General features: G+C 36.2%; 1 protein-coding gene across 1 annotated transcript in view; it reads left to right on the top strand.

Annotated features, from left to right (window-relative positions):
• Positions 1-22,195, top strand: part of CSMD1 (CUB and Sushi multiple domains 1) — a gene marked incomplete at its 5' end in the record, with an annotated part of 1,146,395 nt that overhangs the window by 986,156 nt on the left and 138,044 nt on the right. Inside the window, 7 exons of the mRNA XM_083350006.1 lie at positions 181-297; positions 2,229-2,342; positions 6,271-6,366; positions 15,574-15,777; positions 17,387-17,511; positions 20,510-20,606; positions 21,525-21,629. Of these exons, the coding sequence (XP_083206132.1) occupies positions 181-297; positions 2,229-2,342; positions 6,271-6,366; positions 15,574-15,777; positions 17,387-17,511; positions 20,510-20,606; positions 21,525-21,629 (858 nt within the window). The remainder of the gene's footprint in view (positions 1-180; positions 298-2,228; positions 2,343-6,270; positions 6,367-15,573; positions 15,778-17,386; positions 17,512-20,509; positions 20,607-21,524; positions 21,630-22,195) is intronic.

The raw sequence follows: 22,195 nt of genomic DNA, 5'->3' as shown, positions 1-22,195 counted from the left end.
ACATTTTCTAAAAAGTAATTATCCCCAAATACTTATTTCAGCGTTAGCTTCTCTGGAATTCTATTGCAATTGTAATACAATGTATTTATATATTACAAGAAAAGGTACTATATTTTTATTTCTAATTACAACTCATTAATTTTATCATTTTTTCCTGTATTTACACATATTCTTTCTCAGCTCCCTGTGGAGGCCAGTATACTGGATCAGATGGAGTAGTTTTATCACCAAATTATCCTCAGAACTACACTACTGGAGTGACTTGTCAATATTCAATTACAGTTCCTAAAGAATTTGGTAAGTCTGACTTTTCACTAAGTCTTTATTGTTATTAATTCTTGGTGGTATCCTTTGTATACAATTTGCTTAACAAAGTTTCAGTAATAACACCTCAGCATCCTAGGACTGAATGAGCTAAAGATCATTGTTGTTTATGAATTTAAACATCTCATTTGTTTTATTATTTGCTTATTGACATATTAGATTTCAGCCTGCATTTCTTCCCCCCCACAGAGTAGCCTATAGAGATAAAGCAAAATATGTGCTAACATGCACTTAAAATCAGAATTAAAGTAGAATGCTGAAAGAAATTAAGGTTTGAGAGAAGATACATATTTTTATTATATATTCCTGAACATCAAGTGGATGAAGGTGAAATTTTACTTCCTAGGCACTTGGAAGTCCATTGCCAAGGAGCCCTTCAAGAGAAGGCTCTTTCCTACATAGTAGATATGGTGACTGCCAGAATTGGTTATGAAGTAAATAAATGATACAATTCACATTTGAGAGGCAGCATTGACTCCTCACCATGGCTATATTTGGACAGTAAGTGGTAGAAAAGGTCTTGCCAATTTACTCTAGCTCTGATATGAGGAAGTCGTTCTCCATTCCCTTCAGGATAGGGAGAGTCAGAGGGGGGAAGGCAAAATTATTTCACTGAGTCAGCACTTGACATGAGCAGTGATGATCTGCCTTTGCTGGTTCTTTCCCCAGATTTGGCTATGTTTTGGAGATCATATGACAGAATATTGGATGGTGTTTATCTTCACTATTTTGTCATCAAGGTAGAATTTAAGATCTACCACATAAATTGAATACTGGCAATATAGCACCATTAGGAATCATAAAGGGTAGCAATTCATCTGACATCCTTCCCCTTCGCATGGTGCCGGCAAGAACTCAAATTTAAATAAAAATAATTAAAACTTTTAATTAAATCAGCCAAAATCTCACAAGGTTTGGGAATCTTATCAGAATTTGGTGTTTCGTCTGAAATCTTACAGATTTTAGATAATACACATATAAACATAAAAGGTAAAGGTTCCCCCACACATGCGTGCTAGTCGTTTCTGACTCTAGGGGCTGGTGCTCATCTCCGTTTCAAAGCCGAAGAGCCAGCTCTATATATATATAGTCAAATATAGTCAAATATATGCTCATGCACTAGAGACTATTTGTAACAGCTTTGTGAGCCACCAGTCATAGCTTAGGAACAATTGGGACTGATGTATCGGGTGACCTTTAAAGTAGCATGTAGATTTCTAGTTTGTCCAGAAAGCCAGTAAATATGCCCTAGTTCTTGAAATAGCCAGGAGACAGTGAAACTATTATTTATTGCATGAGCTTGTTAACATTTAAAATACAGCTGCATTTCTGACACATTTTTTTGTATTTTCCCCCCAAAAATAAATAAAACAAAACTTCAGAATAACCAGCACCACTGCAAAGCTTCAGGGAGAATATAATAACAGCCCTATTTTTATTAATATTTTTCCTGCATTTTGTGACTTCAGATACAAACGTAACCAAGTAAAACTGTGACATAAAACCTATAAAAACATTGCAGTGAAATTATCACATATTTCCAAAATGCAGGTCACAATGTCAGCAATTTTTATCCTTTATCACATTTTTAGAACAGTGTCTTGTTAATTCTTTTCTAGAAATGTCAATATTTAGATAGTGATTGAGTTAGTGGTCATAAATTAATAATTATTTGTGGCGTGCAAATAAGACACCTCATAGAGAGTAAAACTCCAGCTGTACAATAAGATGCACAACATCAAACAAAATCAAGCTTGTATTTATCCCTGAAAATATTAAAAGAAATAGAGATGAAATAGAATCCGCTAGATGTTTACGGGAAAAATAATTTTCACTGATTGTAGATCTAATGTAATTTGTTTTGAAAATAATTAATATTTCCTTTTTTTACTCATGTTTTATAGTTGTGTTTGGACAATTTGCCTATTTCCAAACAGCTCTAAATGATGTAGTAGAATTATTTGATGGAGAACATCCTCAAGCTAGACTTCTGAGTTCACTTTCTGGATCTCATTCAGGTAACTAGTACTCTTAAAAAATACATAAATAACACCAAAACTAACTTAGTTTCATAAGTGTAAAGTTTCAAATCAGCAAAACGGAATGTGCCCTTGTTTGCATATTTTCAGAGTATTTTATTAGGCAATGCAAATGTTGCACCAGATATGAACACTTCTTTTGAAAATGGGCAGAAAGTAATTTTTATGCATATAGACATATAAATACCCATTTCATTCATAAGCAATGACATTGATTCTACTATTTTACAGTCACTTTCCCTTCTCTGATTATTTGGGGGATTTCTTTCATCACTTGTTACTAAATTTTATTTAATATCAGATTACATGAAAAGCCAATAATTTCTTAACCATATTTAGCCAGTTTCATTGAGTATTATCAGTATAAATTAAGGATGATATGTGTCTAATTATTAATTAATTGATTATCAAATGTATTAGAATCAATAAATAATAATTAATATTTTGTGATAATTAATACTTGATAATCAAGGATTAGTCACAAGTTTCATCCCAGCAAATTATTAACCTTGATTCATTATTGTGTTGCTAATAAAAAGTATTTGTGCAATCGTTCCCTCTGTTCCTAATGTTAAAAGGTGTGTGCTAACTTCCAAACAAGCTATCAGTAAGCTTGGGGAATCTAAGATATTTTATCTTAGTAGGTCTTATTTAGTAAGTCTTCTGCTGCCTCTTCTCAAGTGCACTCCAAATCTGTTCCAGCAGGTCTCTAGTCTTTCAGATCAAGGTCTATGAAATGGGTATAAGGAATCTGCCACTGGCAATTGGTTCTACCAGTGTGATTCTTCTGTCAATAAATAGACATAGATGAATTTCACTCAAGTTTTTCAGAGCTCTAAAACCTCTTCAGGAATAAAACATTGAAAATGGGGAATAATGCCTTATCAGTGGCCACAGAATTTACCTGATGTTGTTGTTAGTTGCGAAGTCGTGTCCGACCCATCGCGACCCTATGGACAATGTTCCTCCAGGCCTTCCTGTCCTCTACCATCTTCTGGAGTCCATTTAAGCTCACGCCTACTGCTTCAGTGACTCCATCCAGCCACCTCATTCTCTGTCGTCCCCTTCTTCTATTGCCCTCAACCTTTCCCAGCATTAGGCTCTTCTCCAGTGAGTCCTTCCTTCTCATTAGGTGGCCAAAGTATTTGAGTTTTAGCTTCAGGATCTGGCCTTCTAAAGAGCAGTTAGGGTTGATCTCCTCTAGGACAGACTGGTTTGATCGCCTTGCAGTCCAAGGGACTCGCAGGAGTCTTCTCCAGCACCAGAGTTCAAAGGCTTCAATTCTTTGGCGCTCAGCCTTTCTTATGGTCCAGCTTTCACTGCCATACATTGCAACTGGGAAGACCATAGCCTTGACTATACGCACTTTTGTTGACAGGGTGATGTCTCTGCTTTTTAGTGTGCTGTCTAGATTTGCCATGGCTTTCCTCCCAAGGAGCAAGCGTCTTTTAATTTCTTGGCTACAGTCCCCATCTGCAGTGATCTTGGAGCCCAGGAAAATAAAATCTGTCACTACCTCCATTTCTTCCCCATCTATTTGCCAGGAATTGAGAGGGCCGGATGCCATGATCTTGGTTTTCTTAATGTTTAGTTTCAACCCAAGTTTTGCACTCTCCTTCTTCACTCGCAACAAGAGGCTCTTTAGTTCCTCTTCACTTTCTGCCATTAGAGTGGTATCATCTGCATATCTTAGGTTGTTGATGTTTCTTCCTGCAATCTTAATTCCAACTTTTGATTCATCTAGCCCTGCCTTTCTCATGATGTGCTCTGCATATAAGTTAAATAGGCAAGGCGACAGTATACAGCCTTGCCAGACTCCTTTCCCAATTTTGAACCTATCAGTGGTTCCGTGTCCAGTTCTCACTGTTGCTTCTTGGCCTGCATATAGGTTTCTCAAGAGACAAATAAGATGGTCTGGTATGCCCATCTCTTTAAGGACTTGCCACAGTTTGTTATGATCCACACAATCAAAGGCTTTAGCATAGTCAATGAAGCAGAAGTAGATGTTTTTCTGGAACTCTCTAGCTTTCTCCATGATCCAGCGTATGTTAGCAATTTGATCTCTAGTTCCTCTGCCTCTTCGAAATCCTGCCTGTACTTCTGGTAGTTCTCGATCCACATACTGCTGGAGTCTAGCTTGTAGAATTTTAAGCATAACTTTATTAGCATGTGAAATGAGTGCAATGGTGCGATAGTTTGAACATTCTTTGGCACTGCCTTTCTTTGGAATTGGAATGTAAACTGATCTTTTCCAATCCTGTGGCCACTGTTGAGTTTTCCAAATTTGCTGGCAAATTGAGTGTAGCACTTTTACTGCATCGTCTTTTAAGATTTTGAATAGCTCAGCTGGAATACTGTCACCTCCACTAGCTTTGTTGTTGCTCAGCTTTTCTAAGGCCCACTTCACTTCACATTCTAGGATGTCTGGCTCGAGGTCAGTGACCACCTCATTGTGATTGTCAGGGACGTTAAGCTCATTATTGTATAGTTCTTCTGTGTAATTTTGCCATCTCTTCTTAATCTCTTCTGCCTCTGTTAGGTCCCTGCCATTTTGGTCCTTTATCATGCCCATTTTTGCATGAAATGTTCCTTTCATCTCTCCAATTTTCTTGAAAAGATCTCTGGTCCTCCCTATTCTATTGTTTTCTTCTATTTCTTTGCACTGTTCATTTAAGAAGGCATTCTTATCTCTTCTAGCTATTCTTTGGAATTCTGCATTTAATTGGGCATATCTTTCTTTTTCTCCCTTGCTTTTCGCTTCCCTCCTTTCCTCAGCTATTTGCAAAGCTTCCTCAGACAGCCATTTTACTTTCTTGCATTTCTTTTTCTTTGGGATGGTTTTGGTTGCTACCTGTTGTACAATGTTGCGAACCTCTGTCCATAGTTCTTCAGGCACTCTGTCTATAAGATCTAATTCCTTAAATCTATTTGTCACCTCTACTGTATATTCAACAGGGATATGGTTTAATTCATACCTGACTGGCCTAGCGCTTTTCCCTACTTTCTTTAATTTAAGCCTAAACTTTGCAACAAGAAGCTCATGGTCTGAGCCACAGTCAGCTCCTGGTCTTGTTTTTACTGACTGTATAGAGCTTCTCCATCTTTGGCTGCAGAGCATATAGTCAATCTGATTTCTGTGTTGACCATCTGGTGACGTCCATGTGTAAAGCCGTCTCTTGGGTTGTTGGAAAAGAGTGTTTGCTATGACCATCGTATTCTCTTGGCAAAATTCTATCAGCCTGTGCCCTGCTTCATTTACCTGATACCTGGGTGAAATGAAAGGAAATTTGATTGAGAAAAGAAATGATATAGAGAGTCATAAATATGGCCAGGGCAAACATGAAGCAGAGAACAGGAGCTTTTTTGCCACTTTGAGCACCAGTCTGATCTAGTGATTAAGCCACCAGGCTAGAAAGCAGAAGACCATGACTTCCAATATGACCTTAGCTATGAAATCCACCTGGGTGACCTCATTATCTCTTAGCCCAGCCCACCACTCAGGTTGTTGCTGTTGTGGGGAAAAGAGGAGGAAGATGTGTTGGATATGTTTGCTGGTTTGAATTATTTATAAAAAATAATAAAGGCAGGATATGAACGAATTAATAAATAAGCAAATGTTGCTGTAATTTATAATAGAGCTAAGACCAAATAACCTCACTGGTGAAGGAGAAATAAATTTAAAGAAAATAAATATTTCTGAATCAAATGCCGATTCATAAAGTTCTGTTCAACATGCATAAAAGTTATAATGGAAATTATATATCATTAAGACATAAATTGTATAATTATGACTTCTGTGGCATTTCCTTCCTTCCTTCCATGATGTTTCATGTCTACATATGCAGAAATAGGTTTACATTTATTTTGTTTATGCTCCCATCCCTGACTTTCCTTTTTTCATATATAGGAGAGACCCTACCTTTAGCTACATCCAATCAGATTCTCTTGAGGTTTAGTGCCAAGAGTGGAGCATCTGCAAGGGGCTTTCATTTTGTCTATCAAGGTATTTTTCTTTCCTTTCTTCTTTCTTAGGTTTGGCTGTGTCACAAAGTATGATTATTATGCCATTTTGGAATGGAAAATGCAATAAGATCTGTAATGTCTCAGAAGCTATATTTCTTGTTTTTGGGATCTATGAGACCAGAATAATTAAAATGTGATGTGAGAAATCTATGAAAGATTACATTACATTTCATTTATTTCATTTAATTTAATTTTTATACCGCCCTTCTCCCGAAGGACTCAGGGCGGTGTACAGGGCAATACAATAAAATACAATATATAAAAATTAAAAAATATTAAATACAACGGCCCAATTCAATAAATTAATACAAAAATGTTAAAATACCCCTAAACCCATCAGACCAGGCCGGCTTGTTCAAATAAATATGTTTTTAGGTCACGTCGGAAGGAGCGAAGGTCGGGAGCCGTCCGGAGCTCCACCGGTAAACGGTTCCAAAGGTCTGGCACGCCCACAGAGAACGTCCTCCCCCTGGGGGCCGCCAGTCAACACTCTTTGACCGACGGCACCCTAAGGAGGCCCTCTCTGTGGGAGCGCACTGGACGAAGGGAAGTTGATGCCGGCAGCAGGTGCTCCCATAAGTAACCCGGACCCATGCCATTTAGGGCTTTATAGGTCGTAACCAGCACCTTGAATCTTACCCGGAGGGCAACCGGAAGCCAATGCAGCTCACGGAGTAGAGGTGTTATATGGGAGTATCGGGAAGCCCCCACCACCACTCGCGCGGCTGCATTCTGCACCAGCTGGAGCCTCCGAGTAGTCCTCAAGGGCAGCCCCATGTAGAGAGCATTACAGTAGTCCAAACGGGAGGTCACGAGTGCATGAGTGACTGTGCGCAAGGCATCTTGGTCTAGATAGGGCTGCAACTGACACACCAGGCTAACCTGGGCGAAGGCCCCCCTAGTCACAGCTCCTATATGATCATCCAAGGAGAGCTGTGAATCTAGGAGGACACCCAAGTTGCGAGCCCTATCTACGGGGGGTAATATCTCACATGATGGATAACTCACAACTTAGTTTCTGACTTAAAGATTCTGAACTCATTAACTGAGCACCACATGTAGAACACTAATGTGGAAAAGATTAATGCCCAAAGGAGATAGCAGAAGCAAAGTTCAGAGGATATACATACCCAATGTTTGTTAAATTCAACTTGTAATAGTTCTCTGATGCTCTCGGAAGGCAGAAGACATTTGATGAGTGTCCATTTCTATCTTTTGGACAATGGGATGGCTGATTTCTCCAACTCCTTGATTTTTTTCAACATACAAAACAAAGAAAAAGTGGCTTTCTGACCTCTCGAGCTATGCAAAATAGTGTTATATTTCCTATGAGTTCTGGAATTATGCCCCGAATTAGAAATACTTATAGAAGTAATATTTATGTTCTTGTTATTTCTAAAGTATCATGGGTAAGCAGAACATGACTCTTATTTTGTAATACTTTCTGTAAGAAGAGTTACAGTACTGTTACTTTAGCAAAATATCAGTGAAGTTAATGAAAATTCTATTTAAATAGGCATTAATTTTGTTCCTGGATGGAAGATCTAATTTGAATATATTCAGCCTAGGTCAGGCTGAGGTTATTAGCAATACAAAACTGTATGGATATCTCTTTACAAAAGTCTCTTCAGTGAAAATTTTAACTTAATACATATGTTTGGATTGCAGCCTAAGGCTAAAATCCATGGTAATTTTCTTGGAAATAAGTTGTATCCAGTTGGAATACAATATAATATTGTGACTATAGGTGACTGGGATTCTGCTGGTATAACAGAAATGTAGGGCAAAGGGGCATAAATTTAGTTCTTTTCACCTATCATAGCTACTTATTTATTAATGCATTGATGCATTACTTTCTATCCTAAATATTTTATTTTAAAAATGCATTCAGCATAGGAATTTAAAATCCATATTTGTGTCTAAAGTATTTTTCATTAAGAACAATCATATTTGCAGATTTTAGTATTTTTTTGCTGGTTATTTGTTTTTTTCCTTAGTGTCCAGCAAACAGTGCAATGCAGCAAAGTGGCGGATTGATCTGCATTTAAGAGTTCTTTAACTTAATAAAGGTTAATATCATGGAATGAAATTTGCTCTTAGTTCTTCCGTGAGAATACATAAGAAACCAAGCAACTACTATTTAGGAATTTTCAATCTTACTGTGAAATTTTCCAGGACTGGCTACTTCCAAATACCTGTAAGAGACACATCCACATTTCTGAATGAACACTTTTATTCTGGCCTACAAATTCAGTCCTTGTATTTATCACCTAGTCTTCCAGCCTGACTCAAGTCTATGTTCACTTTTTCACTACACTGACATGTATTTTGTTACATAGGATTGAAAAATGAAGAATAATTACTATAAAAATGCACTTGATATCCAATGCTATTTAAGACTAGCTTGCCTATACCAGAGTTTAGAGTTAGATTGAGGGTTAGGAAGAGAAAAAGATCTCTATAGCTAACATGATTGCATATTCTGAGCAAAATTGTTACAAGATTCAATTTCTGTCCTTAGATTTTGATATAATGGAGGTTTTTAATGCCATTTTCTCTATTATGTATTTCATTTTCTATCATAAAAGCTATCTTCCTTTTTTCTCAAAGCTGCATTTTTCTATATATATCACATTGCACAGAAAATTATGATTAACAATAGCTGTGTCACAAATGATGAGCTCACCTCTGCAAAACCCCACATTATTGACATTTTGTGATGCTAAAGTTAAATGTCCTCACATTTTCAGTACAATTGTGTTTTAAAGGGAATAATCTGCATTCATTTCCATAATTATACTTGACTTGCTTACTTGCTTCAGAAACAGAACTGTGCAAGACATTAATGTATGAATCCGTACAAAAATGCTTTTTGCATTGCTCTGGTGAAAAGCAATCAACCATCCTCAATTTTAATGCCTCTTCTATAATGTCTTTCTTTCTAAGGGCTACATTCACTAAAATGTGACTGTTGCAATATGTCTTTCCATTAGTTCTTGAAGAGCTTGGTGGTTGGATTTGGTTTCCATTGGCAACTAGCTTTTCCAGTGGTCATCGTTTAAGTCTTAATCATTGCATATGATCAGATCAGTACATAATGACAGGACTATAAGAAATGAAAATGAAAGGGATTGTGGGATACTGCCAAATATAGGCTATAGGAGGAATATTTGGAAGGGAGAGTGGAGGATGCATTCTTCTATTTCTGTGTATAGATTTATTAGTAATTCTTGATTTCATCCAGCCATTTCTGACTTTTTCACAGTTCTATTCTTTTTGAATGATGATAGAGTGAATTTAAAAGAAGGATGCAGTTCATGTATTAGATGCTTCTTTAGTCTCTGCTGTTGAATTTTCAGGCAAGCTATCAACAAACTGATCAACAATCTGAAATAACATGGAACCTGAGCAACCTCAGTAACTAATCCCATAGCAATTTCTCCAACTGATCATTATTTCCAAGGGAACTTGTGTTTTATAATTATTCACTCTCTCTGTATTACTAGACTTTGCAACATAGTTATATATTTCACATTCAGACCAATAGCATTTTCTGAATAACTGTCAAAATTCTAAGAGGTACTGTACTGTTCCATGGACATTTTTGTTTTTCTAAAAAAGCAGTATGATATTGAAAGATTGATTGAGGCATTGTTAATGTCATTAGTTATTGCATGGGCTACCCTCTCAAATTATATAAAATTAAATAACAGTTGCTTAAGAGGATGGTTTTTAATATCTTGTCTCTGTCTGAATTAGATATTCAGAACAATAAGGGCTTAGTGCAACTGTGGCTTGTTTGTAACAATCCAATATGCTGCAATGTGGCTGCTACAGGGTAAATCTGAATCGTAGAATGAATATTTCAGCATAATTTAGTGTTAGAAGAAGAAATACATAGCTGATTGTTGAAATGCAGTTCATTTTCATTTTTCCATTACCTCTAGTAGAAGCCATCAGGACACTCATATGTCATTTTATAATAGAGAATGCAGTTAGCACAAGTCAGGGCCAGTTCCAGGATCTGAGAGAATTTAGACATCAGGAGGTCAACGGGCTCTTTAGTTCTCCTTTCATAATTTGGGGAAAAATTGTGGTTTTTAACTACAAAATCATTGAATTTGAATATATAGTAAAAGATTAAAAACAATTAAATGCTAAATGGAAGCACTGGAGACAAGAGGTCGAAAACTTTGAAGTATTTTAAAACTTGTTATACTTGCTAAATAGCTTTTTTGATGACTCTTCTGTCCTTTTGCACATGGATTGTATGGGTATTTAGCTCCCTAAGTGATTGGGTTATGAGAGAGCAACTTCTGATCATATCACTTTGCTTGCTAAAAGAGACTTTAATGGGAACTTGGCTTGGAGGCCTTTTATGGTGCCTGAACTTGATCATTGTCTACTGTCAGCTATGTAGCAATGTACAACTTAGTCTCATATGGATTCATATGCCAGTTCTTTTGCTGTCTTGTCTTCTTATGCAATTACAGGTAGTCTTTGACTTACAGCAGTTCATTTAGTGACCATTCAAAGTTACAACAGCACTGGAAAAAGTAATATCACTGTTTTCACATGTACGACCATTGCAGCATCCCCATGGTCATGTAATCAAACTTCAGACACTTGCCAACTGACTCATATTTATGATGGTTGTATTCTCCCAGGGTCATGTGATCCCCTTATGTGACTTTCTGACAAGCAAAGTCAAAATGAGGCAAAATTCACTTAACAAATGTCTCGCTTAGAAACAGAAATTTTGGGCTCAACTGTGATTGTAAGTCGAAAATACCTGTAATTTATCTCAACAGACAGATGGCCAAATTTCATGTCCAGAACAGCAAAAGCTGCAAAGATTTCCCATGACATTTTCTTGATTGGGCAAAACCAAAGTACTGAAGTTAAATGAGCAATAAATCACAACCTTTTTCTTACTACCTTGTAGGCTCAGTAACAATTTGTTTCTACCTCTTTAACCTCAGAGGTGCACAGTAGTAGAAGAAGCACTCTACTACCACCACCAAAGCTACCACCAAAGCATAGGAGAGGAAATGATTAAAAAAATGGAGCATTCTGAAGTCTGGGCTGTATCAAGCACACCTCTGATTGCAACCCCTTACCATCCCATATTTTAACAGCCAGTAATTTATTATCTATTCTATGGTATGCAACCCTATGTATACTAATATTAAATTTCTATTTCTCTCAAACATAACTCCTGTAGGGGAAATCCTTAATTGGGAAATAAGAGCAGTGATTTGGTTTACTTTTTGCTGTGATTGGTATATTTAATGTATACAGAAAAGTTTATTGAAAATATTAGAAAAAGTTTAATGTTTAATGTTCAGTGTTTTAAGCCCATGACTAGAATGTATTGATGGAAGGATACAAATTGTTCAAAACAAATAGATCTACAAAAAGAGGAGGGGGAGTTGCACTATATCAGGGGTGTCAAACTGCTGGCCGGCGAGCTGGAGCATCATGGAGAAACCACACCCATCCCATTGCTGGCAATGGGAAAAAAGTTCTGATACGTCGCGCAACATCACATGACATGGCGAGTTTGACATGTCTGCACTATATGTAAGAGAACATATCTACATATCTACAGAAATGGACATGATCAAAGATAAAATCCCTCCAGAATGTATATGGGTTAATATAAAAGGGGGGGAGAAGTGACATTGCCATAGGTGTGTATTATGAGCCACTCAACCAATCAGAAAAAATAGATGAAATCTTTGCCAACCAGTTAACAAATGTGTGTAGGAAGCATACCACAGTAATAATGGGAAATTTCAACTATCCAGATATCAACTGGGAAATCAACTCTGCAGGGAGCAGGAGATCAAACAGATTCCTAACCAATCTAGCCAACAACTTTGTCATCCAAAAGGTAGAGAAGGGAACTAGCCAGCGTCAACGTCCCTCCGTCCAGTACGCTCCCACAGAGAGGGCCTCCTAAGGGTGTCGCTGTTCGGAGAATGCCGTCTGGTAGCTCCCAGAGGGAGGGCATTCTCTGTGAGCGTGACTGACCTATGGAACCGTTTACCAGTTGAGCTCCGGATGGCTCCCGACCTTCGCTCCTTCCGACGCGACCTAAAAACACATCTGTTTAAGCAATCTGGTCTGGTCTGATGGGTTCTGTTTTAATTATTGTTTTAAGATAACTATTGTGCATTCTGTTATTTATGTTCACTGTTCACCGCCCTGAGTCCTTAGGGAGAAGGGCGGTATATAAATCAAATAAATAAATAAATAAACTAGAGTGACCACATCACACTGGAATTCAATATAATGCAAACACAGGCAGTAAACAATAATCCAACTAGTGTCTTAAACTTCAAAAGAGCTGATTTTAACAAACTCAGAGAGAACCTAGGAAATATTCCATGGATGAAAATCCTGAAGGGGAAAACAACTCAAGAAGCATGGGAAACACTGACAAATGTGATCATAAACGCCCAGTCTAGCACAATACCACTTAAAAAGAAAAACAAGAAATTCAAGAAGAAACCAGCATGGCTGCACAAAGATCTCTCTGACAAACTGAATAACAAAAAGGACAACTACAAAAACTGAAAAGAGGGACACATAACTAAGGCTGCTTGTCAGCAGACAGCCAGAACATGCAAAGATGAAGGCAGGAAAGCAAAGGCTCAGAATGAACAAAGAATTCAACAGAAATCAAGGGTAATAAAAAAATTCTTCCAACATATTAGTAACAAGAAAATGTCAAGGAAACTGTAGGTCCACTAAAGAAAGAAGATGGCAAGGAAATAACAGACAGTAGGGAGAAAGCAGAGCTGCTTAATTCATTCTTTGCATCAGTCTTCACATAAAAAGAAATTAGAGCCCAACATACCAAAAAAAACCTGCAAAAGACAAACTAGAAACAAAAATTAAAATAAGCAACAAAATGGTAAGAGATCACCTATCTGACCTTGATGAATATAAATCACTGGGACCCGACACATTATATCCCAGAGTACTGAAGGAGCTGGCAGATGTTATCTCAGAATCATTGCACCGGGAAGTACTTGAAGATTGGAAAAGTGCTGATATGTTTCCCATCTTCAAGAAAGGGGGGAAAAAACAGACCCAGGAAACTACAGACCAATCAGTCTAACATCAATACCTGTGAAGATCCTGGAAAAGATAATAAAAAACAGATCTGTGAACAACTAGAAGCAAACAAAGTTATAACCAGCAGCCAGCACAGGTTTGTCAAAAACGGATCATGCCAAAGCAATCTCATTTCATTCTTTGATAAAGTGTCTAAATTAGTAGACCAGCAAAATGCCACTGACATTTTAGTAAGGCATTTGACAAAGTAGACCACAGCCTACTTCTTTATAAGCTAGAAAGAGGTGGAATGGACAATATCACCAGCAGATGGATTTGTGGCTGGCTGACAAGCTGTACTCAATGAGTAGTCCTCAATGGTACTACATCAACATGGAGAGAAGTAAGCAGTGGGGTACCACAAAGCTTCATCTTAGTCCCAGTGTTCTGTACCAGCCTGCTACCGGCCTTGCAGAAAAGGCAACCCCTTTACAAACGGCAAGAGGCTGGAATGACGTCTGCCAAATTTATTACAAAAACAAACAAGACACGAACCAAGATACAGGAGCTTTGAAACACTATCTGAGCGGTTGCTTTCAGCAAACCAGCCCTCCCCACACAAGTCCTTTATAAAGAGTTCAGGGCGTGGCTTCTCTCTCCCTCCTTCCGAGAAGCCCCATTGCCTTCCTCTGTTTACTCCTACTTGCCTGCCTCCTGCGTCGGGCGTCCTTGAACAGGGCCAGCTGTGGGTCATCTTCACCCACACTGTCAGGCTCACACAGCTGGGTCTCCATGGTGACCAAGTGGGAGGGGCCTGCCTGAGGGCTATCATCAGCAAGGTCTTCAACACCCCCCCTCCTCCTCTGAGTCGTCCGACCCAACTGCCGAACCCACAGGCTGACCCTGAATCACAACACCCAGAACTTAGTCCCAATATCTTCATAAATGACTTAGATGAGGGAATAGAAGGGAACTCATCAAATTTGTAGATGACACTAAGCCAGCAGAAATAGCCAACACCCCAGAAGATAAGGTCAGGATCCAAAAAGATCTTGACAAACTTGAACAATGGGCCCTATCTAACAAAATGAACTTTAATGTGAAGAAAAGCAAAGTTTTACATTTAGGCAGGAAAAATTAAAGGTATAAGTAAAGAATAGGTGAGACCTGACTCAAAAAGAGTAACTGTCAGAGGCACCTTGGAGTCCTAGTGGAAGATCACTTGACTATGAACCAGCAGTGTGGAGCAGCAGTCAAAAACCCAATATAATCCTAGGTTGTATAAACAGAGGCATAGAATCAAGTTCACACGAAGTATTAGTACCGCTTTACAAAACCCTAGTAAAACCACACCTGGAATACTGCAACCAATTTTGGTCACCATACTAAAAAACAGATGTTGAGACTGGAAAAAAATCAGAGAAGAGCAACTAAGATGATCAAAGGCCTGGAAACTAAAACATATGAAGAACAGCTGCAGGAATTGGGTTTGGCTAGTTTAGAGAAAAGAAGGAATAGGGGTGACATAATAGCAGTATTCCAGTATTTGAAGGGCTGCCACAAAGAAGAGGGAGTCATGTTATTCATCAAAGCACCAGAGGGCAGGAGAAGGAAACAATGGTTGGAAACTGATCAAAGAGAGAAGCAACCTGGAATTACAGAGAAACAGTGAGGACAATTAACCAGTGGAACAGCTTGCCCCCAGAAATAGTGGGTGCTGCATCACTGGAGATTTTTAAGAAGAGACTGTACAGTTACTTGTCTAAAATGGTATAGGTTCTGCTGGAGTGGGGGGCTGGACCTAGAAGACCTCCAAGGTCCCTCCCAGCTTCTATTCTATTCTATTCTATTCTATTCTATTCTATTCTATTCTATTCTATTCTATTCTATTCTATTCTATTCTATTCTATTCTATTCTATTCTATTCTATTTCTAACTTTCTAATTGTCTGTATTGTTAAGATATTGCATGTTATCCAGAGTCTCTTGATAGGCAGCATATAAATTTAATAAATTAATAAATAATAAAACATGTATAAATTGAGCAAATTTACCTAAAAATAAATACATTCATTAAAGTGGTGGCACTTCTCCAATAATGCTTTTTTTTTTCTTTCATGCAGCTGTTCCACGAACAAGTGATACGCAATGCAGCTCTGTCCCAGAGCCAAGGTACGGCAGGAGGATTGGCTCTGAATTTTCAGCTGGTTCTGTAGTTCGCTTTGAATGTAGTCCAGGTTATCTTCTCCAAGGCTCCAAAGCTATCCGCTGCCGTTCTGTGCCCAATGCTTTAGCACAGTGGAACGACACAGTGCCAAGCTGTGTGGGTAAGGCTTATTATTTTTAGGTCATCCATTTCCGAGTCAGAATCTATGAATGTAAATTAAGAACATTATTAGTTTTATTAAATAGTATTAAACAAATAAATTCCCTCACCCTTGATTAATGTAAACTACGTCCAGCTTAAAAGAGTAATATGTCATCTCAGTTCTAATTGAGTACTAGCTGGTTGACAGACAGAATAGATTTTGACATAATAACTTATTACATTTACATAGTGGATGCATATTTTGCTCAGTTCTTATTATTATGACTGCCTCTAAAATCTTAAGTTTAAGATGAATCTCTGGCAATTGGAAATATACTATAATTGGACTGAAGCTTGCTTTGTAATATTAAATGACTAATACACCTGGAAAACAACAGTATTTTAACTTTACAACTGATTCTGGTTGCGTTTTATTATATCCTGAATCAGAATGGCCTTGCGTAGCAAACTGCTCGTTGTGTTTTATGTGTGACACTTTCCATAAGAACTGTATTTCCATTTTGGATTCAGTTTTTCTTTCTCTCCAGAGATTTGTATTTTGCAGTTCTTTGCACTGAGAGGGATGGTATGCCCATAAGGGAAAACATAAAATCTTAATTATTTGAACTATAATAATATCAAACAGGTAAAAATTGTAATGTATTTCTATAATACAGAAGGACATTTTATTTTCTAACATGGATACAACTACAGGTGGTTCTTGACTTATGACTATAACTGAACCTGCAATGATGGTCCTAAATCATGCCAGTCTTTAAGTGAGTCATCACATGACCAACTTGATTTTACACTTTTTTTGCATTGGCTGTTAAAGTGAATTACCATGGTCATTAAATGATTCCATGGTCAGTGGGCATATTTTGCCAAAAAAACACAAGTAAACATTAGTTTCTAGTAAAATAGATTGCAAATCATTGTCATATGACTGCCAAGAAATGCAAATCACTGTAAATGCAGGCCACTTGTCAAGCACCCAAAATGCGATCATGTGACTGTGGAGAGCAGGGGGGAACAGCCATGGAACTTCGAATCCAGTTCTTAAGTATCTTTTTTTGAGTCCATCATAACTCTGAACAGTTACTAATTGACTGTCAAATGTCAAGAACTACCTGTATTTCTAAATTATGTCAAAACAATTCCTTTCCTTGAAACTTTTGTATAGCTAAGAACATTAGCAAAAAGAAATATAATCGATATAAAATTAATGATAAGGGAAAACAGAATATAATAACAGGCTTTTAGACCTCAAAATCTTCATTTGTTTTCCTATATTTTACTTTATCTGTTTTCCTAATACTATATTTTTTACTATTGTTGTGGTGCTTATCCCTTTCTGGTCCTAAAATACATTACCTCACTTAGAAAACTTGATCTGAAATGAGCTGAAGGTTGAAATAGTAAAAACTGCTTGAATTTAATATGACATTATTGTGATTTAACATTTATGGACATTATCAAAGAAAATATAACTGTTTTTGTTTACATGTAATTCTGGAAATAGGAAAAACAATTTTTACAGCAACTAAGGAAAATGATATTTAATTACTTCCCTTCTTTGTCAGCAAAGTTTAAGCTTTATTGTTACTTCAAATTCAATTTTCTTTCAGTGCCATGCAGCCGGAATTTCACTGAACGCAGAGGTACTATACTGTCTCCAGGTTATCCTGAACCTTATGGTAACAGCTTGAATTGTGTGTGGAAAATCATAGTGACTGAGGGATCAGGTATTCAGGCAAGTCCATATTTTGCCAACAGTGGAATATAAAGTATTTCAGAATTAAAGAAAATATATTACTAATTTATTATTACTGCTCTAAACCCTAGCTAAATGTAAACAAAAAGAAAAACAACCCTTATTTTGCATTTTTGTATAGTTTCATTCACAAATTCAGAATCCCTCAGCCCCCACCCCCACCCCTTCTGCATGTAAAGTAGAAAAGCCAAAATTACTTCTGTTCACCACGCTTACTTCAATGCAATTTAGTGGAAATTGACTTTAATTAAAGGAACTTGTTTGGAAATCAGTTTTATGCATATGTTGATCATAATTTACTTGACTGGTATACCATATGCTACCAGATAAAGCTGTAATGATTGCTACATCTTAATGCAGTTCTTTAAACTGAATGAGGCTATGATATATTTATTATATATTTATGTACATATGTTATCAGAAGGAAACAGATTGACACTGAAGATATTGTGCATAGCTGTTTTTATGAAGTCAATGTGACTTGTCTTCTTTATGAGATTTGTTTCAACAAGGCCTTCATATCATTCTTGAGATACTGTTAATAAGTTAAAGAAACATTTAAACTATTTTAATAAAAAAAACCATACTATTCAAGACAATGAACCACTTTTTTATAAGCCCTTCTGGATTGACAAGGCAAACCATGTCACTATCATATGGATGCACCTGTGAGATATATGTAGCATGTATTATCATTATACAAGAATGAAATAATAATAATAATAATAATAATAATAATAATAATAATAATAATAATAATAATAATTTCATATTAAAAATGAAAAAATACTTTTATTTCACACAACAATAATATGAATTAATTAAAGTCTTTGTATTCAGGAAGGTTCATTAAAAGAAACTATGTCTATTAAATAACAATGTGTACAGAGCTTAATTTTAATGAAAGTTCATTTTCATAGAGCATTACAAGTCAAATTGGCTACAGAAAGAATTTACAGAGATTATAAAAGGGATTTCTATCTAAAAAAAACCTCTTCAACCAGTTCAAGATATTTAAAGTCAAGATTTGAGTTTAGAAGCTTTCCTGAACTGTGCTAATAAGCTTCAGTAGAGCTTATAACTAATGGTTTCCAATGCTCACTAGGTTTTGTCACATGTACTTCCATACCATACCAACTTCTTATTCAATAAGTAAACATTACATTAAAAAAACCTTTAAACCAAATTACATTGAGGCCTTTTAAATCAAAAATTTAATTAGGATTGCTCTCTTTTAACATTTGAAACATTTTTGCATATTTTCTTAAACTAGAAATGTCTTAGTAATTTTCTAATTACTAATTAATTTTTTATATGAATACTCTTGTATTCATATAAGAAATTTTTTAAAAAACACAACCCTGATCATATTTTAATGGATATAATCATCTTTCGATCTTTATGATAAATGAAATGTTTATTTAAAAATCAATGGATAATTTCAAAATAGTGATTATTCAGTGATGGAAATAGCATTCAGTGGCAACATAGTTTATGGGTGAATTTTGGTGTATAAGTATGCATTCCACACTTATTTTGTTAAAAAGCAAGTGGATGTTATGTTGGATACAATAGGGGGAGAGGGGGTATTCCATTGATTGCTTCCTCTCCCAGATGGAAGAGGAGCAGGAGAAGAAAGATAAATGAGAGTAACTAAGTAAATTGACCTTAAAAATATAGTTCCTGGATTGTTTTTTTATATCTTCACAAATAGTGTTTCGGTCTAATTGTGTAGTTCACTATCATTATTGTTCCAAATTATTTCTTAGATGTAAAATTTACCTCATGTTACACATGCTTCAAATTATGCTATTTAAGCAGAACTGTATAATTCTTCTTGTTTTAGTAGCATTTCAATATTATTTTGGTCTATAATTATAAAGATTTATAACATTGTTACTGTGGGTACTTTCCCCATTGCTGAGATAAACTGTTATACATTTATCCTTAAGTCAGCAAAAATTATACTAAAAATAAATTTACTACCCCTATTTTTGGCTCCCATTCTGAATAAATTCATTAATTGTTTCTGGTGCTCTTTTGATTTTGCTATAAGCAGTATAAAACAATTAAAAGTACTATTCAGGATTTCCTCCCCTGTCTTAGTTTTGTTTATACAGACAATAAATGTGGATTTCCAAATTCTTCCAGACTCTGTAAAAGAGCAGTAGTAGTAATGTAATTTCATCTTTTCATTGCTATTTCAGGCTAATTCACTTTTACACCATTTCCTCTTATGATATTTATTTATTTGTCTAGCCACTCATATAGCCACCCATCCTATAACCAAATAACTCTGAATGGACAAAAAATACAATGCATATCTAAAATCATTATTGTTAGCAAGCATTAAAAACATTTTAGAAAACTAGGAAAACAGCTAAAACAAGAATAATAGATGAAGGGATGTCAATAATAATAAAGCCACCTCACTACATTACCCTGCTGGCATAACTAAGTGTTGAGGGACCTTCAGAAGTTAGAAGTGATGAGGCCATCTTCACCTCAAGTATTTCAAGTTTTTTTTAATGTTTAGCATCCCCCTGTAGTAATGCAGGCAAGACTGACTATGAACCACAGAAGAAGGAACATTTCTACATCAACTGCAAGAATAAGTGTCCTTTGATGCCATCCAACTTTCCTGCCACTGTAGTGGACGATAAAAATCTAAATCTAATAACAATTGTCATTGGATGTTTATGACTTAAGGAAAAAAACACATTTGTTTACAGCTAATAATTAATTAACTCTTTTTTTATTAATGGGATGGAAACAAACTGAAGACAATATCAGAGATATGAAAAAAACCCAAGATGTTGGCAGGACATATTTTTACTGTGGTTAGATGCAAGTGGGGAAATGTCCTGGTTATGTAATTTACATTGCTGTGTTTGTTAACAAGCTTATTATGATGTACTTTTCTGAAAATTTAGTAATTATCATGTTTAATGAACACTCAGTGATATGGTTTTTACAGATACAGGTAATAAACTTTGCCACTGAACATAATTGGGACTCTCTTGAAATTTATGATGGTGGTGATATGACCGCACCAAGGCTTGGAAGCTTTTCAGGTATGTAGGAATCTATATTGACTTTTAATGGCCAGAACATAAATGCAAGCTACTCAAGTTTCTCTATTTCTTCTCTATACACAATATGTATTATATTCTTTTATTGAATGCCTTTGAATATAGAGCGACAGCTGTGATTTATCTTAAGTGTTTAATTCATGTTATCAAAGTATAGCTGTTGTAATTATGGATGGAATATGTCCATACAGAAATTGACATGTAGTGAGGCAGTAGAGCAACAGATTAATTCTGTACACAACTTGCAGCTCAGTTTTATCTTTATTTTGCTACACAAGAGTACTTAAGTGAATAATAATTCTAATAAATTCCAAAGTGCTACTCAGAAAATATGGAATGATTATATTTCTATGAGTTTATGTAGCTCTATATGCTGAGATAAAATATGTTCCTCAAAATTGCATTTGAGATTTTAATATGAATCTAAGTGAGATTGTATTAAAAAGAGGATGTGGGAGATGTGTATTCAATTTAAATGTATATTGAATTTAATATGTGGTAAAATATAATTTTCTGCCAACCTAGCAGTTCGAAAGCACGTAAAAATGCGAGTAGAAAAATAGGGACCACTACGGTGGGAAGGTAACAGCGTTCCGTGAGCCTTTGGCGTCTAGTCATGCCTGCCACATGACCACGGAGACGTCCTGGGACAAGCGCTGGCTCTTCAGCTTTGAAACGGAGATGAGCACCGGCTCCTAGAGTCGGAAACGACTAGCACGCATGTGCGGGGGAACCTTTACCTTTACCTAAAATATAATTAGTAAAACTAAAACATATTCCGAGGTGGTTAATAATTATTATAGCATCATGCAATTCTTTGATTCGCCATAAGGAGATTCTGTACTTACATGTTGCTTCTTTTTAATTAATATATATATATTTGACTTATGTTTTCTGTAGGCACCACAGTACCAGCACTGTTGAACAGCACTTCCAATCAACTTTATTTACATTTTCACTCTGATATTAGTGTAGCGGCAGCTGGTTTTCACCTGGAGTATAAAAGTAAGATGTTAACTATGTTTAATTATTTGTTTGCTAAAATAATTTATATTTCTCCTTTTATGTAGTGCACATTATCTATATGTGTTGCATGAAAACTGTGCAAACCATCATGTCTCTTAATCTCTTTATTTCTGGAGACAGTCATCCAAAAGTAGGCACCACAAGCCAAATGAATATTTTTGAGATTGGACAAAACTGGGAGGAGAGGGGACTTGACAATGCTCACAGTTGCCTGGGAAATCTATTTCATTGTGTGTTTTATTTACCACCATCATATTTCTCAGGTTTATATCTATTTATGAAATAGTATTGGTTCTATTGACATATATTGTAGAGAACAGTTTTAAAATACACTTCCATGTGTTTGTTGAGTTGTTGACAGATAATTGATATACACATTGTGTGTGTATGCTTGCAGATGGATGGGTGGGTGAGTGTATGAAGAGAGAAAAAGTATGAATGTAGGAGAAACTGACTTAACTTATTTATCATTTCAACATTAAGTCTTTGTAAACTTATTCACACAAAGTTACCATATTTTTCGGACCATAAGATGCACCTGACCA

The sequence above is a fragment of the Vipera ursinii genome (assembly GCF_947247035.1).
Source record: "Vipera ursinii genome assembly, chromosome: 1".
Lineage (NCBI taxonomy): Eukaryota > Metazoa > Chordata > Lepidosauria > Squamata > Viperidae > Vipera > Vipera ursinii.
Note: the sequence above shows the minus strand (reverse complement) of the source record. Positions and strands in the feature narration are given on the sequence as shown.